At 34.2% G+C, this 16,028-nt stretch overlaps 3 protein-coding genes across 3 annotated transcripts; all 3 read left to right on the top strand.

The window, feature by feature from the left end:
* The first annotated feature begins 1,135 nt into the window (after positions 1–1,135).
* Positions 1,136–10,938, top strand: LOC134255331 (angiotensin-converting enzyme-like). The gene is made up of 11 exons (XM_062737853.1): positions 1,136–1,374; positions 3,565–3,725; positions 3,856–3,946; positions 4,062–4,211; positions 4,988–5,179; positions 7,651–7,748; positions 8,090–8,262; positions 8,696–8,820; positions 9,869–9,967; positions 10,241–10,385; positions 10,836–10,938. The coding sequence occupies exons 1-11, from the start codon at positions 1,164–1,166 to the stop codon at positions 10,936–10,938; spliced, it is 1,548 nt and encodes a 515-aa protein (XP_062593837.1). The 5' UTR covers positions 1,136–1,163.
* Positions 10,939–11,513: 575 nt separating this feature from the next.
* Positions 11,514–12,101, top strand: LOC134255329 (uncharacterized protein F54H12.2-like). Its single transcript, XM_062737852.1, has one exon. It carries the CDS (start codon positions 11,514–11,516, stop codon positions 12,099–12,101), a length of 588 nt encoding a protein of 195 aa, XP_062593836.1.
* A 2,411-nt stretch (positions 12,102–14,512) lies between these two features.
* Positions 14,513–15,494, top strand: LOC134255328 (uncharacterized). The gene is made up of 2 exons (XM_062737851.1): positions 14,513–14,971; positions 15,444–15,494. The coding sequence occupies exons 1-2, from the start codon at positions 14,513–14,515 to the stop codon at positions 15,492–15,494; spliced, it is 510 nt and encodes a 169-aa protein (XP_062593835.1).
* The last annotated feature ends 534 nt before the right edge of the window (positions 15,495–16,028 follow it).

Below are 16,028 nucleotides of genomic sequence, written 5' to 3'. Positions count from 1 at the left end.
ATATAGCAAGAATTTAGATTAATCAGACCAGCTTTTGTGAATTCTAAACTGCAAAGAGAACGGATTATTTTCTGTATTCCTGCTGCATGAATACGTTAAAAAAATATAGGGGGTGGGTTGTGGGTTGCTTGAGGGGGTATTGTTTAAGGGTGCTTGGTAGACATGGCCATTTTATGATTATTTAAACCACAGGAAATAAAAGAGCGCTGCGTGAAAACATAAATTATTATTGCTAGAAAAATCATTATTTATATTTTAGGTGGATTTGTTGGGTAAATTTGACCACCCAACATCTTTAAGGAATTTAAGAAACAAAACAAAACAAACAAACGGAGGGAGCAAAATACCACATGAGGTATATAAAGTAAAACTTTATTGTTGAATTTCGAACAATTACCTTTTAGAAAAAAAAACTTGATTTTTTTTTTACTCTTCTGGTGAACAATTATATAATTAATTTCAGATATAATTAATAAGGAAGTATGTTCCCTGGCCCCACTGACTTTGCTATTTATATATGTTTATAGTATTTGATTACTCCCGGGGATGATGGTGTAAATTTTGTAAATTTTTAGCCCTTAATTTCATATTTTAGAGTTTAATGGAGTCAAGTTAAAAGGTTTACCCTGCAGAGAAGCAGACTCAAGATATGATTTGAAATTGCTCTAAAAGCAAAAAAAATAAAGAAACCTGCTTAGGGGTCTTTGTTTTGGCCCTAACAAAACGACGCTACTTTGAAATGTTCTGAAAACAGAGCGACAGACACTGGAAATTTAAACGTAGCCTAGAAACTGGTTCATCTTATCTGTATGTAACGTATACATAAAGAATTATAATTTAACGTACGATCAAACGCATCAGAGAGGCGGAGAAACCGACATCCCCGGGGACGTTTATAGCTCCGGAGCGCGATAATTCTAAGCTTTACAAATAAAAGTCGAAGCTGATCGCCTTATCTAATTGCAAGAAAATACGTACCAAAAACAAACAAACAAGCAAACAAAATCTGATGTGATCTAATTTCGCTACAAAAGTTTAACTCTACAGTATTACAGGGACTCCATCGGCGTTTGTCAATGTGATCTGAACATTTATAGGAGAGTTTGGCCTTAAGTATTTCAGGGGACAGATATATATGTAGAGTATCAATGCACGTGTAGAAAATGCGTGTTTTATTTGAAGCAAGTTGCTTTGCAGTTTTGCTTTGTGTAACAAATGTGATTTTGGGGGAGAATTTAATTACAGAGGAGTCCGATGGAATCGAGTTCTTGGATTGGTACAATACAGAGCTCTCAGAAGTGGAATATAACTACTGGACAGTACAGTGGAAATATTACACAAATATCACGGACTTCAATCAAAACAAAACGGTAAGTTTATATTTAATCTCAATTCATATAAAAAAGAAATAATTATATGATTTTATCCGCATATTACAAGTATTTTTTTTTTCATTTTTCAAAAGTTTAAAACATGGAAAATTCACGGAATGCATAATTATATTATGCAGTGAGTTTTTTTAATACTTCAAAATAGATCTAACAAGCAAAGAACATATTATCTTCAGCGTAAATAATTATTCAGTAGTCTGTGCAAACACTTTCAAATAATCCGGCTCTACTTGTCAAATCTTCACTTTTTTATACAGAGAATCACGATTATTTGAGGATAAGGAATGGGTATATTTTTGAGATACAGTGCTTTAAGTAGTTTCGGATTTTAAGCAGTTCCGGATAATTTTCGTTTAAAAATGAAAATTAAACACACAAAATGGATTCTGTCTTTTGTGAATTTTTGTATAAACGAAGCTGAATTTATTGTCTAAAATCTAGACAATAAAGCAAGATCATAAAGTCCGTCTCTCTTTCCATGTTAACAGCTTAATGTTTACTACCAGAAGCGCTTTATTTACGTTGATTAGAAAAATTACATGCTGTTTCTAAAGTTGTAGGTGTTTTTTGAAACTTTTTAAGGGTACCTTTGTAATTGGTGAAGTGTGGATAAGACACTGGTGTTTCTTCTTTCTCTAGTATTTTGGGTTTCCTGATACTACGAAGCATCTCCAAAATAATGAGCAATCTTCACAACATCTTAATTTAAGTAGTTCTGGATTTACTACGGACGATGTTTTCTCAAAGGAGTTGTACACCATACAATATTTTTAAAAAAAAAATAAAAAGGACAAAAACATAATTTAATTTTTCATTGAAATATTTGTAAATAATTAAATTGATTTCAAAAGGGCTGAGAAAGTGTATAGAAACATAAGTTCACTTCATGTTGCGATTAATTCATGTTTTCATTTTCAATAAATTTGCTTAAACATCATGTTTTCTCTTTTATATTTTTATTGATATAATGCATATATAAATTACATGTTAAGGTCTCATTGTAGGGAATTCTCTACAAATTGATCATTTATAATGAATTTTGATACGATTTCAATTTAATAATCCCGATAAATGGCTATAACCGGAACTACTTGAAATTTTCGAAACTGCTTGAATTCCCTTATATCTAATGTACGAGAGTTTTATAATATAGTGTAACATTTTTAACAAAATGCCTTTAGGGATTGAAAAGGTAGGTAAAGGACTATTTGATTCAGTTTAGAAATCAAGTTTAAGTCCTACGCAAACAATGCAGTAAGCGTTTTCCTGATTGCAATCCGGAACTACTTAAAACACTGTAACGTCAAGAAAATTCATTGTGTCCTAATTACGTCAACATATCTAAATTTTAAGTTGAGTTGTTTTCCCCAAAATCTTCCCATTACCCTTGATTTTCAAAAAGAGCAAGTATAATCGTAACAATAAAACAATAATTTAGACCATTAATCCCAATCAAGGGCCATAATTACAAATTCAGATGATGTAGATATTTGAAAACTCTAAATTACCAATATGCAACGTTTATACAGAAAATTCCATTTTTAAATGATAGGTATTTTGGAAAATTGCGTTCAAATTTATTAACAATTGTTAAGACCACCTAATTATAGATTTTCTAACCGATTTTCATTGTTTCGACCGCGTAATCTGTTCACCGGTAACAAATAGAAATCAAAAAGTATGTCAAAATATTATTGTTATTGTATGTAAGCAGTGCGAAATAGTGTGGAAAAAATTCATATACTTTTCAATTGTCTTCATTAATTTGTGCTTTCAGAATCTGTTTATTAATTATATATAATTTAATACTATTTTTTAAAATTTATTTTCTAATAATCGTAATTTTTCTTGAAGTTTTTTGGTTTCCTATAGTTGTCTTAGGCTACCAACTCTTATCTCACTTTGTTTTTCAGACCAGTCTAGATATTCAGCAGTCCAAATATTCGACAAACATTCCGATTCGGAAAAACAAAATATTAAAATACAATCTAGCGAAAACATATTAAAATGTTAAATGTAATTCTGCATTCCAAGTATTGATAAAAATAGCAAAGTGTTACAGTGCCAAGTTTAGAAAAATAATTAACCCATTTCATCTTTAAAAAGGGTAAAACACTCATCTTATCTGTACAAGGTGTACATACAATAAATTGTTTTACTATAATACAGGCAGAGGCAGATGTCTGGAGGTCAAAATTCATTCGAGAAGCAGCGAAAAATGCCTCCCACTTTGACTGGAAAAACTTCCAAAACGAGACTGTCAAACGGATGTTCTGGAAGATAACCAGAAATGTAGGACCGACAGCTCTCGGTGATCCGGAAAAAGTTAAACAGGTACTCGAAAAGACTACTTATCTCTCTCTGATAAATGAACAACAGAAAATTCCTATACTCATTTCAAAATGTAGTTTAGAAACTACAAATGGACTCAGACACCATATTTTTATTTTCTCTATTGTTTCAGTTAGGTAACGTTGAAGCCGAGATGAAGAAGATATATAGCGAGGCAGTTGTATGCAATGTCACGGGGAGCGACTGTATAGACATGGAATTCGGTCAGTTTGAAAGACTTTTAAAATAATATAATTAGTAATTTATCTAGTATGGAAATTAATGAAAAGCGCCGAAATACATTTGTTAAAAGTGTGTAACACTGGGACAACATTTCAGGGCTAACTCCAATCATGGCGGACAACAGGAACTACGACACTTTACTTCGGGCCTGGAAGGGGTGGAGGGACGCCAGCGGCAAACAGATAGGGGACCTATACACGGAGTACGTCACACTGCTGAACGAAGGGGTCAGGGAGGCACCCGGGGGTAAGAGTATACTGGTGTCTCATAATATCGCGGTACTTAATTCTTTTGCATAAAAAGTATAATTTCAGATTTTTAAATTTAACTTATATCAAACGATATCAATAATTCTAACTATAGCCTAACTTTTTAGAGTCAAATTATTTTCCAAGCTTGCATCGTTTAATTTATGTTATATTTTTAATACAGGAAGTCTTATTTACCTCCTAAGTTATAAAGTCTCATTTTATCGCGGTATGGGACAACATGGATGCTTTTAGCTGACATGAACATCAATTTTTATTTTTGAATTTTCTATGTAATTCTACATGAAAAAGTAAACAATTGTATCAACGTAACAGTTTTAAAAGATAAATTTTATCAAAATTTTTACGAGGTTATAAATTTAATGGTCTAAATATAATAAAACGGGACTGGAAATCTGTAAAATTACGTTTTATATGAATATTTTTTTTTCAAACGGATGCTCCATAATTCTTAATCATCAAAAAAGTAAACATTCAGACAACATACAGATTTCCATCAACAAAAAAGAATATAGGCTATGTATCCGAATTTTTGCAATATACTGCGATACAATGAAACCCGCGATATAATGAGTATCGAGTATACAACAAAGGTACTCGGTATAAACCAATTAATTTTACGCTAATAAACAATATATTACTTTTTCCTATCTTTAAAATCCAACCACAATATTCATAGTTGACTTGCTTTGCTGACAGACACCCTCTTGCCAGCTCTGTAAAGAGAGAGTATCACTTTTTTCTCTGTTTTAGATTACGCCGACATGGGGGAGTATTTGCGGGACTGGTACGAATCGTCCACGTTCCAGAGAGATCTGCAGGACCTTCTGAGACAGCTACAGCCCCTGTACTCCCAGCTCCACGCCTACGTCAGGGCCCGCCTACAGGAACAATACCCCCAGCAGCGCTTCCCCAAGTCCGGCCATATACCGGCACATATCCTCGGTAAGGTTGTCAGACTTATCAAGAAGATGCATGAATTACAATAATGTAATATATGCTGGATAAAGCTGGCTGACATATTGAAGCGTAGTGTAAATATATCCTGGATAAAGGTGACTGACATATTGAATCTAGTGTAAACATATCCTGGATAATGCTGACTGACATATTGAATCTAATGTAAACATATCCTGGATAATGCTGATTGACATATTGAAGCCTAGTGTAAATATATCCTGGATAAACCTTACTGACATATTGTAGTCTAGTGTGAATATACCCTGGATAGAGCTGACTGACATATTGAATCCAATGTAAACATATCCTGGATAATGCTGACTGACATATTGAATCTAATGTTAACATACCCTGGATAAAACTGACTGACATATTGAATACTAATGTAAACATACCCTGGATAAAGCTGACTGACATATTGACTCTAATGTAAACATATCCTGGATAATGCTGACTGACATATTGAATCTATGTTAACATACCCTGGATAAAGCTGACTGACATATTGAATCTAATGTAAACATACCCTGGATAAAGCTGACTGACATATTGAATACTAATGTAAACATACCCTGGATAAAGCTGACTGACATATTGAATCTAATGTAAACATATCCTGGATAATGCTGACTGACATATTGAATCTAATGTTAACATACCCTGGATAAAGCTGACTGACATATTGAATCTAATGTAAACATACCCTGGATAAAGCTGACTGACATATTGAATACTAATGTAAACATACCCTGGATAAAGCTGACTGACATATTGAATCTAATGTAAACATATCCTGGATAATGCTGACTGACATATTGAATCTAATGTTAACATACCCTGGATAAAGCTGACTGACATATTGAATCTAATGTAAACATATCCTGGATAATGCTGACTGACATATTGAATCTAATGTTAACATACCCTGGATAAAGCTGACTGACATATTGAATCTAATGTAAACATACCCTGGATAAAGCTGACTGACATATTGAATACTAATGTAAACATACCCTGGATAAAGCTGACTGACATATTGAATCTAATGTAAACATATCCTGGATAATGCTGACTGACATATTGAATCTAATGTTAACATACCCTGGATAAAGCTGACTGACACATTGAATCTAATGTAAACATACCCTGGATAATGCTGACTGACATATTGAATCTAATGTAAACATACCCTGGATAATGCTGACTGACATATTGAATCTAATGTAAACATACCCTGGATAATGCTGACTGACATATTGAATCTAATGTAAACATACCCTGGATAATGCTGACTGACATTTTGAATCTAATGTAAACATACCCTGGATAAAGCTGACTGACATATTGAATACTAATGTAAACATACCCTGGATAAAGCTAACTGACATATTGAAGCCTAATGTAATTTATATATCCTGGATAAAGTTGACTGACGTATTGTAGCCTTGTGTAAATATATTCTGGATAAAGTTGACTGACATATTGAAGCATAATGTAAACATATCCTGGATAAAGCTGACTGACATATTGAAGTGTTGTGTAAACATGTCATGGGAAAGCCGACCGACATATTGAAGTGATTAAAGCGTAGTATAAACATATCTTTGGAATGCGGAAGGACATATTAAAGCAAGCATAAACACATTTGGGGAAATCTGACTGATTTATGTAAGTGTAATGTAAACATATCTTAGAAATGCTGATCCTAGGAATGCTAAAAAAAACAAATAAGAGTGAGGTGTAAAAATATCCAGGGAATACTTACTGACATATTGAAACCTTGTATAAAGATATCCTGGGAAAACTGTTTGACTTAATGAAGAGTAGTATAACATATCCTGAGAAAATTGAATGACATATTGGAATGTGGTGTTAACATATCCAGGGAAATCTGACTGACATATAAATAATTAATATAAGGTCTTCAGACATTTTGAAAATGGCATAAACATATTAGTAAAGGCGTCTATAAACAAATCCTGGTGAAGCTCACAAAGCTCTATGTCCTATTGAAGCGTAGCATTAAAATGCACTAGGAAAAATCAGAGGAAATACTGAATCATATAGTAAACATATGCTTTGTTAAGATAATCTGACGTATTGAATGATATATGGAGATAACGAACAGTATTCAAGCTCAAAAGTCCATGTAACAATACAAAATAGGAGCAGAGCAAACACTGGCCTCCAAAACAAAAGAAGTGGGGTTAGGTGCCATAGAGAAGTAGGTATCCCCTGCCGACCGGTCACATTCGCCGTTTGCTCCTTGTCATGATTGGGAAATAACGGAAAAATCCGTCGGCAATTCAGTTGGCCTAACAATAAGTATGAAGTGAAGTGTAAACAGTGAGGCTTACCTAAGCACCATTACTTTTTTGGTGCTTTATGTTGTTACTCAGTAAATGAAGAAGTTTTTTTTTTGCAGAAACCTTTAACACTTGATATTGTGTTTTCAGGAAATATGTGGGCTCAAAACTGGGAAAACGTGTACCACATAGTTCAGCCTTATAAAGATAGACCGGAAATCGAGGTTACATCTTCACTCAAAAATCAGGTATACACGTAGAACTGACAGGGGAAATAGGTAAAATTTTGCAAGGTAATCGAAGGTTTAATTGACTCATTATTGATAGACATATGGCTTATGTATAACCAAATATTGTATTATTACTTAGAAGCTTCAGCAAGTCAAAGTCGGGATTTCTGTAATACATGCTCAAACTGTAATATTCAACGTTGGAAAAAAAATGATTTAAGAGAAACTTCAATTTATGATTGTTTCAAATATTCAAGGTTCAGGAAATTCTTAGGATAGGCCTCTTGTAGAATTCTCCTACATAGCTTTGATTTATTAAGGACAACTAGAATTGAAGATCAGTACATCTTTTTGTACAGAACTACAACGCGACAGAAATATTCAGGACAGCAGAACAGTTTTTCACCAGTCTGGGATGGCCCTCTCTGCCACACAGCTTTTGGGAAAAGTCAATGTTGTCAAAACCAACAGACGGCCGAAAAGTCGTGTGTCATCCGTCGGCATGGGATTTTGGCAACAGCAAAGACTTTAGGTATCAATCATTAAAAACGTTGTACTGCAACTCAATGAATTTTTAACGAGTTTGAACCGAGAAATAGGTCTGCTCCATAGACGTGTAAAAAAGCTAGAACTTGGATCCTGATAATTCTAACACCAGTTCCTAAGGTGTGAATCAATCCATATAATGTTACAATGTATTTGACATGCTATTTATCATTAGTTTTAGTTGCTGTGTAAGATAATTGCAAGATAAAATGCACATAGCATTAACGTTTTATAAAAAAAAATTGTCTGTGGTATAAAGAATTTAAACTTTATATTGGCCTTAGGAGTAAGTTCGTTTGTTAAACGAGCGCCATATTTGTTGCAAATAGTTTCCAAAAGCTGTATCAGGTCTAAATTTCTATAAATAGTCCCTGCAAAAATACTAGTAATTCATTCCTCTATCTTATATATGTTTGTAGGATAAAGATGTGTACCGCCATCACGATGCCTGAACTGATTGTAGTCCATCATGAGATGGGACACATTATGTATGACATGTTATATAAAGACCAGCACATCACGTTCAGGGAAGGGGCAAACCCGGGTAAACAGAAATATACAGTTTTATAGCATTTACTCATAACGCCAATTCCTACGATTTAATCAATTTAAGAATTAATTAATTTAAATTTCTATTTATATTGTTCTTAAATGATCTAAGATTTAGCATGTTCTTTTGTAAATATTTTTTGTTTATCTGCTTATTTCTATATAAAATACATATCAATATGAATTCAAGCTAGTCCTTCTTCTATCCAAAATTAAAAATAATAAATAAGTCATAAAAAAATTATTATAAAGTAAGATTTAACTTTGTAATTCTCCCAGCGTTGAAAAATACATAGGCAGCTGTAAAAAAGAAATAGTGCAGCCAAAGTATATGTATGTCACTTGAAATTCATTAATGACGGTGATAGATAACTTGTAACGAGGAAACGCAAAAATTCTGCAGATGTTACATCTCAGATAAGGACACCTATGTATACTTCGTTTAAGAACATGTGAACTTTAAAGTAAATATTGCCGTTCTAAATTCAACATAATCACACATACGTACTTCTAGATGTAAATCAGTTATATTATCAATATACATGAAGAGTAACTGCGTTTTCTTATAAAGTGAAAGGAAACAAGCATGATAAAGCAATAATACGACAGGTTTTACCATAAACAAACCCAGCAGCATTTCATTCAGTTAAAAATTCAATTTGTCCCCGTCTATTTGCAATATACTACCAAAGGGGAGTTGTCAAATATGAATCGTATTAGATTTGATATCGAAAAAAGTTGCATAAATAAAATTTATTTTGAAAGCTTGAGATACAATTTTCTTTGCGAAATATTGTGAATGGGACGTGCCTTATTTCTGTACAATGGAAATCAATCTGGACACAATGATGAATATACAATGTACACAATAATTTATAATTCCTTTTAACTTAATGATACAATATAGACAATTTGTTTTGAATTGTAAAGTATTTTACAGGTAGCAGAGGTTGTTGAGTTCATTTCAGATGCAGTGCTCACCAAAATATTTCTCTTATAGTATTTTAGAGAAAAATAAATTAAAGTTTTGTTGATATCTTAAGGTTTTCATGAAGCCATTGGAGATTTGATAGCTCTGTCGGTGTCAACGCCTTCTCATCTGAAGAAGATTGGCCTGCTGGACTGTGTACAGAACGACACAGGTGACAAAGAATAACCAGACAAACCAATAAAATATCTCCAAAATAAATAAAATATAAAACAGAAGAACCTTGTAGATAGGAGGAAGACTTAGTTTGAATGAAGCATCAGTGCAATAAGCTATGGAAATGGTTAACATTAGAAGTATTTTGTATCAGTCAATTATACATATTTTCTAATTCCATCTGTGGAAAGAATATTTATATTAAACGTTAAATTTAACTATAAAGGAACTATTCATTTAAAATAACTTAATTCAGATAAATGTTTAATAGAGAGCGATCTGAACTTTCTGATGGCACAAGCTCTCCGGAAGATAGCCTTCATTCCCTTTGGTTACCTGATTGACCAATGGCGATGGAGCGTGTTTAGCGGGAACACTACGGACTCTAACTACAACAAACACTGGTGGGACCTCAGGTCTGTATAGGAAACTCCATACAGTAATGAAGAGTAGCCTCCGTCTATGAACAAAAAATTCTAACCCCGCCTCTGATAATTGTTTGTGCAAGAAACATATAGTTATGGTCAGAGTTGCATAGGAAACTCCATGCGGTAGGGAAGAGTAGCCCCTGTCTATGAGAATGAAAAAAAATGTTTGAACAAGAAACACAGAAAATTATTGTTTTGGAAACCTTGTCTTTTTTTGGGATCAGCCTCAGAAGATCACAGTTGATATAATATGAAGCATCCACGGAATTTGTAATTTTTCGCGCACATATAACTGCCCTTTCCCTTAATTTACAGAAAGTTTTAATTTGAATTAAATATGATACGATACAGATTCCCTGTTCAAAGTTTCCACTAGTTCCGTTTTAAAGCTATGCGTTCAAGATGTAAGATTATCGCGTTACATGTATTCATTTTCAGATGCCAATATCAAGGAATTTACCCTCCTGTTGAGCGAAGCGAAGAAGACTTTGATCCTGGTGCTAAATACCATATCCCATCGGGTACCCCGTATATCAGGTAATATCATATCCCATCGGGTACGCCGTATATCAGGTAATATCATATCCCGTCGGGTACCCCGTTGATGAACTGAAAAAACTGAAATCCCATAAGTAGAAGATAAGGGTATGTTACTGCATAAGTAAGGGACGTTGAAGATTGAAATGATGAATTCTCGCGTTTATCATAAATCATTGTTGTTATATTACCATTAACATTTTTTTCGTGTAAAGTATCCAAGATTGAAACGAATGCGTCCGATTATTTCACTTATTTGAAGTAAATCAAATATTTACAGATAACTAACAATATCCGAGCTCAAAAGTCTATTTAACATTACAAAATAAGAGAGGAGCAAACACGGACCTCCAAAATATCAGAGAATGGATCAGGTGCCATGGAGGAGTGAGCATCCCCTAATGACCGGTCACAACCTCCGTGTGCTCCTTGTCGCGATCAGGAAACAACGGAAAATATCCTTGGACAACTCATGATCAGTGTGTAACCAATGGCCTAACAAGCAGTTTGAAGACAGTCCGTCAGCATTTGACTTAATGATAACTACTGAGTATTGTATTTGGTCCCACGGCAGTCATGATGAATACCATTAATCAAAGTTTGAATACCCACAGAGCCAAATATCCCCTGAGAAGAGTGGAAGTGAAAACCTTTACCATCCCCATAGGGACCCAGTCTAAGATTACGGATCATCTGTTTCAAGGTCAGATGCCTAAACGTCTCATTTTAGGTTTTGTGGAGAATGCGGCCTTTAACGGAGATAAAACTAAAAATCCCTTTCATTTCCAAAACTTTGGGATTAAGAAATTAGATGTCAGTATCAACGGAGAGACCATGAGTACTCGTTGTTTTGAACCTCATTTCAACGAGGATTTATATCTGAGATCCTATCTCAGTCTGTATCAAGCTCTGGGAAAATTAGGAGAAGATTGGGCTCCGGACATTACCCTAGAAGAGTATAAAAGCGGGTACACTCTATGGAGTTGGGATTTCACTAAAGATCAAGAGGCGCAATCGGATAAATTCCACATCATAGAAACAGGAAATCTGAGAGTAGAAGTGCAGTTTACCAACAATACGGCTACCACTATCAATTGTGTGGTGTATGCAGAATTCGATAACTTATTAGAAATTAACAAACAGAGAGAAGTGAGCATTGATAACTAAAAAATGGATACGGGACAATTGAGAGAAGTCTTATCCAGAGAATTCAAGAGTTCTTTTGGAGGCATGTATCCTGTAGATTTATTACCGGATCAATTAAGACCTGGAGAAAAAGCTGTCGTGGTCAATACGGATCCTCAAGATCGACCTGGAGAACATTGGGTGTGTCTGTATGTGAGCAATCCCGTGGTGGAATATTTCGATTCTTATGGATTTCCTCCCTTACAAAAAGAAATTCAAGATTTTATCCAGCGTCATGCTCAACAATGGACTTATAATCCGTATCGCTATCAAGACTGGAATACGGACGTGTGTGGACAATATTGCGTGTATTATTTACATCAAAGAGACAAGAAAAGAAAGAAAAGCGACGAGTGGCTATTCCCCTTTGACCAGAGTTCGGCTTTACAAAGGGACAGATATGTGGCGAATTGGTTTAAAAACACTTATCATAAATTACCTACGGGTCATGGACAAAAGTGTCAATGTTTTTATCAAAATGTATTGTAAATGCATTGTTTGTTGTTTGTTGGTTGTTTGTTGTTAATAAAAAATGAAAAAAAAAAATCTGTGTTCTTATTCTTTATGTGTAAGTGTTTTCAGAAAATCCAGTTTGAACTGGTAAGGCTAGACTGTCTCGACTGTGAAGCGTGACGTCATAATCTTGAATCGCTGCCAAGTATTACCTGTGTAGTCAGCAAAACGTAGAAAAAACGTATGTTTTTGCACACGGACCCCTGATTTGAATCGCTGCCAAGTATTTACCTGTGTAGTCAGCATAAAATAAAAAACGTAGGTAAAACGTGCACAGGCCCCGCCCCCCACAGCAGGTATATAAGTCGGAGCTGGGAGTACCCTGCACTCATTATTCAGCAAGCGAATTCCAAGACTATTAGAAGAAAAAGAGATGGAGATGGATAAAGATAAATTTGCCTTATTAGAAAAGAGAATGACGGAACCTATGGAGGGGGATCACGACGCTCCTCAAACAAAAAGAAGAATGGAGTTGAAAACCTTGGATCCGGAACCTAGGAACAAATATATACCCCTGCATGCGCCTATCAATGATCCTAAATGTCCAGACAGATGTTACAGGATAGCCATTAATTGGACTTTCATCATTAAAGATCCCAAAGAAAAAGAAGATATAGACATGTTTCTGAGCAACCAAGATGATTTCTACTTCGGTTACCAGTATTTGATTTTACAAAAGGAAAGACATCCCTGGACAGGAGAACTGCATCAAATCAGGGGATTCATTCAAATGAAAAGACCAGTAGGAGGACTGGATATCTGTAAACTTCATTGTACTGCCAGATTTGCTATGTCTCACAGTACCCCAGAATTGGAAAGTATGTTTTACAAGCAAGGAGGTGACTATGAAGAATATGGTGTTCTGAAACCGGAGGAGAGAAACAAGGAATTGGACCCCAGAGATTGGATACAATGGGAGATAGGAGCCTGGAAGAAACCTGAAGCTATTGCAGCTAGAGAAGCTATGAAGAAAAAGTTCTTTAAGTATGTAGATTACACAAGATTTTGAATAAAAAGATTGAACTGTTATTTATTGTTAGATCTCAATAAAAAGAAAAGAAAAAAAATTGTGGGTTTTTGTCATTTTTAAAAAATAGGTTATCTCCCTTTAACCATAGATTTTTTTTCAAAACACCAAACAAAAATGGTAAGGGTTTTTAAAGATTGGGGAAAAAAAAAGTATAAATAGGAAACATGGTACAAAACACACCTCAGTTGTGGACTAGCTTCATTATGGGGAACACCTCCAGTAAAGAAAAGAGTCAGAACACTAGATTAGAGGAAACTGAATGGTTACTTATACAGGAAGGAGGAAAAGATATCATACCACCTCCCTTGATGGTAGAACATCCTGCAGTATTTATACCACCTCCCTTGATGGAAGAACATCCTGTAGAATTTATACCTCAGGAGACAGGCAATGGTTATATTGCTTACTTAAAACAAGACAGAGGTAGAATCGCCAATAATTGGATATTTAATTTAACTGGGTGCCGACAGGAAGATGTAGATCAAATCATTGGAAGTGATTATCAATACTTGATCTTACAAAAAGAAAGGCATCCAGAAACTGGACAACTTCATCATGTGAGAGGATTCATTCAAATGAAAAACAGGGTTCAAGGGAGATACATGTACAGAAAGATTCATAAATTAACCTGTTTTGAGATGTCTTACAGCACCCCAGAATTGGAAAGAACCTTTTATAGACAAGGTGACTATGAAGAATATGGAGTTCTAAAACCTGATGTGAGAAACAAAGAATTAGTTCCAAGAGATTGTAGATTTACCTGAATAAAAAACTTGTTTTTAAAAAAAATTCTTGTTGTTGTTGTTCTGTAAAAACAAGGGTGTTTTAAAAAATAGATTCATTTTACATCATGAGTCTCCAGGAGATACAAGGTGATTTACTCCACTGTGAGGTAGAAGCTATTGTTCATCAATGTAATTGTTTAACTGTAAAAGCTCATGGATTGAGTCAAAGTATTGCAGAGAAATTCCCACAAGCTAATCTCTATGCCACTCGCAGACCTCTAGGGACTAGAAATTTAGCCGTAGAAGAAGATAGAGGAATTCCAGGCACTATTAAGGTGTTTCCCTCACAAACCCCTGTGGTCATTTGTTTACTAGCTCAATGGGATTATGGAAAAGCAAGTCACCGACCTAAAAGAATTTCCACTTATCAGGATACCCCACAAAACAGAGAGCAATGGTTTCAAACCTGTTTACAAGAAATGGGGGAAAGTTTACCTTACCAGACTTATGCTTTTCCTTACAAGATTGCTTGTGGACTAGCAGGAGGAAACTGGATTCATTATAGACATTATATTGAACAATTTGTACACACTTATGAAAAACATGTGTACATTCTTCATCATCATTAATTGTGTGTTTTCATGTGATGTAAAATAATAAAAAAAAGTACCTTTTTATCTGTCATACTTTAAAGTCTGTTTAAAACAGGAGGAGGTCCACCGCAATCCCCATGCACTCATAAGCAGATCTCTGGGGGGAGGCAGTAGAAACACGCAAGTAGTTTTTTTCTTTTTCCCCTGTGATATAATGTCAAATATTTAATGGAAAATTCAGAAATTCATCAGCACTTAAAGATAAAAAAAACTTGCTATCTTTATAGTATTGATTTTCCATTATCAGATTTATTTTTATCCATTTTTAAAAAAATATAAAACATTTGAAATAATTATCTTACTAATAATAATGAAAATAAATTAAAATGATATCTCATTGAAACTTTTTAGATTCAAGTTTTTGTTTTTTATCATAATTGATTCACTGTATATTTCCCCAAAGGAAGACCAGCACCCAGGCTTCACTTCACTTCATAGAGAATGGATTGGTTAGGAACAAAACATATCTTCCAGGTTGAGGACTGTATAGAAAAATAAAACCCATTTTTTGTTATTATGATTTAAATTACATGATACCAGCCCTCTTATAAATGTAATGCAAAAATAATATCTCATATATATATGGATTCCTATACTCTAATCATATTAAATGTCATTTGTATTTTGTTTAAGACAGATTTATTTTAGGATAGACTTTTAAATGATGACATGAATAGCAGGCCATACTTTCAGCACATGACAAAAACATTATCTCAAATTACGCAGAAATGGGTTATTTAGCATAGCTGACATTAAACATATAGGTGAGGGATAACATAATCACAATTATAAACAATGTGAAACAACTTTAAAAGACCTACAAGGTAGATTACAAACCTTTTTCACTGGGGTAAAATCTTTGCCGAGATTCGACAATGGCCGCCTGCAGGCCATACTTTCAGCACATGACAAAAACATTATCTCAAATTACGCAGAAATGGGTTATTTAGCATAGCTGACATTAAACATATAGGTGAGGGATAACATA

This window comes from Saccostrea cucullata, unplaced genomic scaffold (assembly GCF_032062105.1).
Source record: "Saccostrea cucullata isolate Sc308-1 unplaced genomic scaffold, CSIRO_AGI_Scuc_v1 ctg933, whole genome shotgun sequence".
In the NCBI taxonomy this organism is placed as follows: domain Eukaryota; kingdom Metazoa; phylum Mollusca; class Bivalvia; order Ostreida; family Ostreidae; genus Saccostrea; species Saccostrea cuccullata.
The sequence above is the reverse complement of the archived record's forward strand: the minus strand, read 5'-3'. Positions and strand labels throughout refer to the sequence as shown.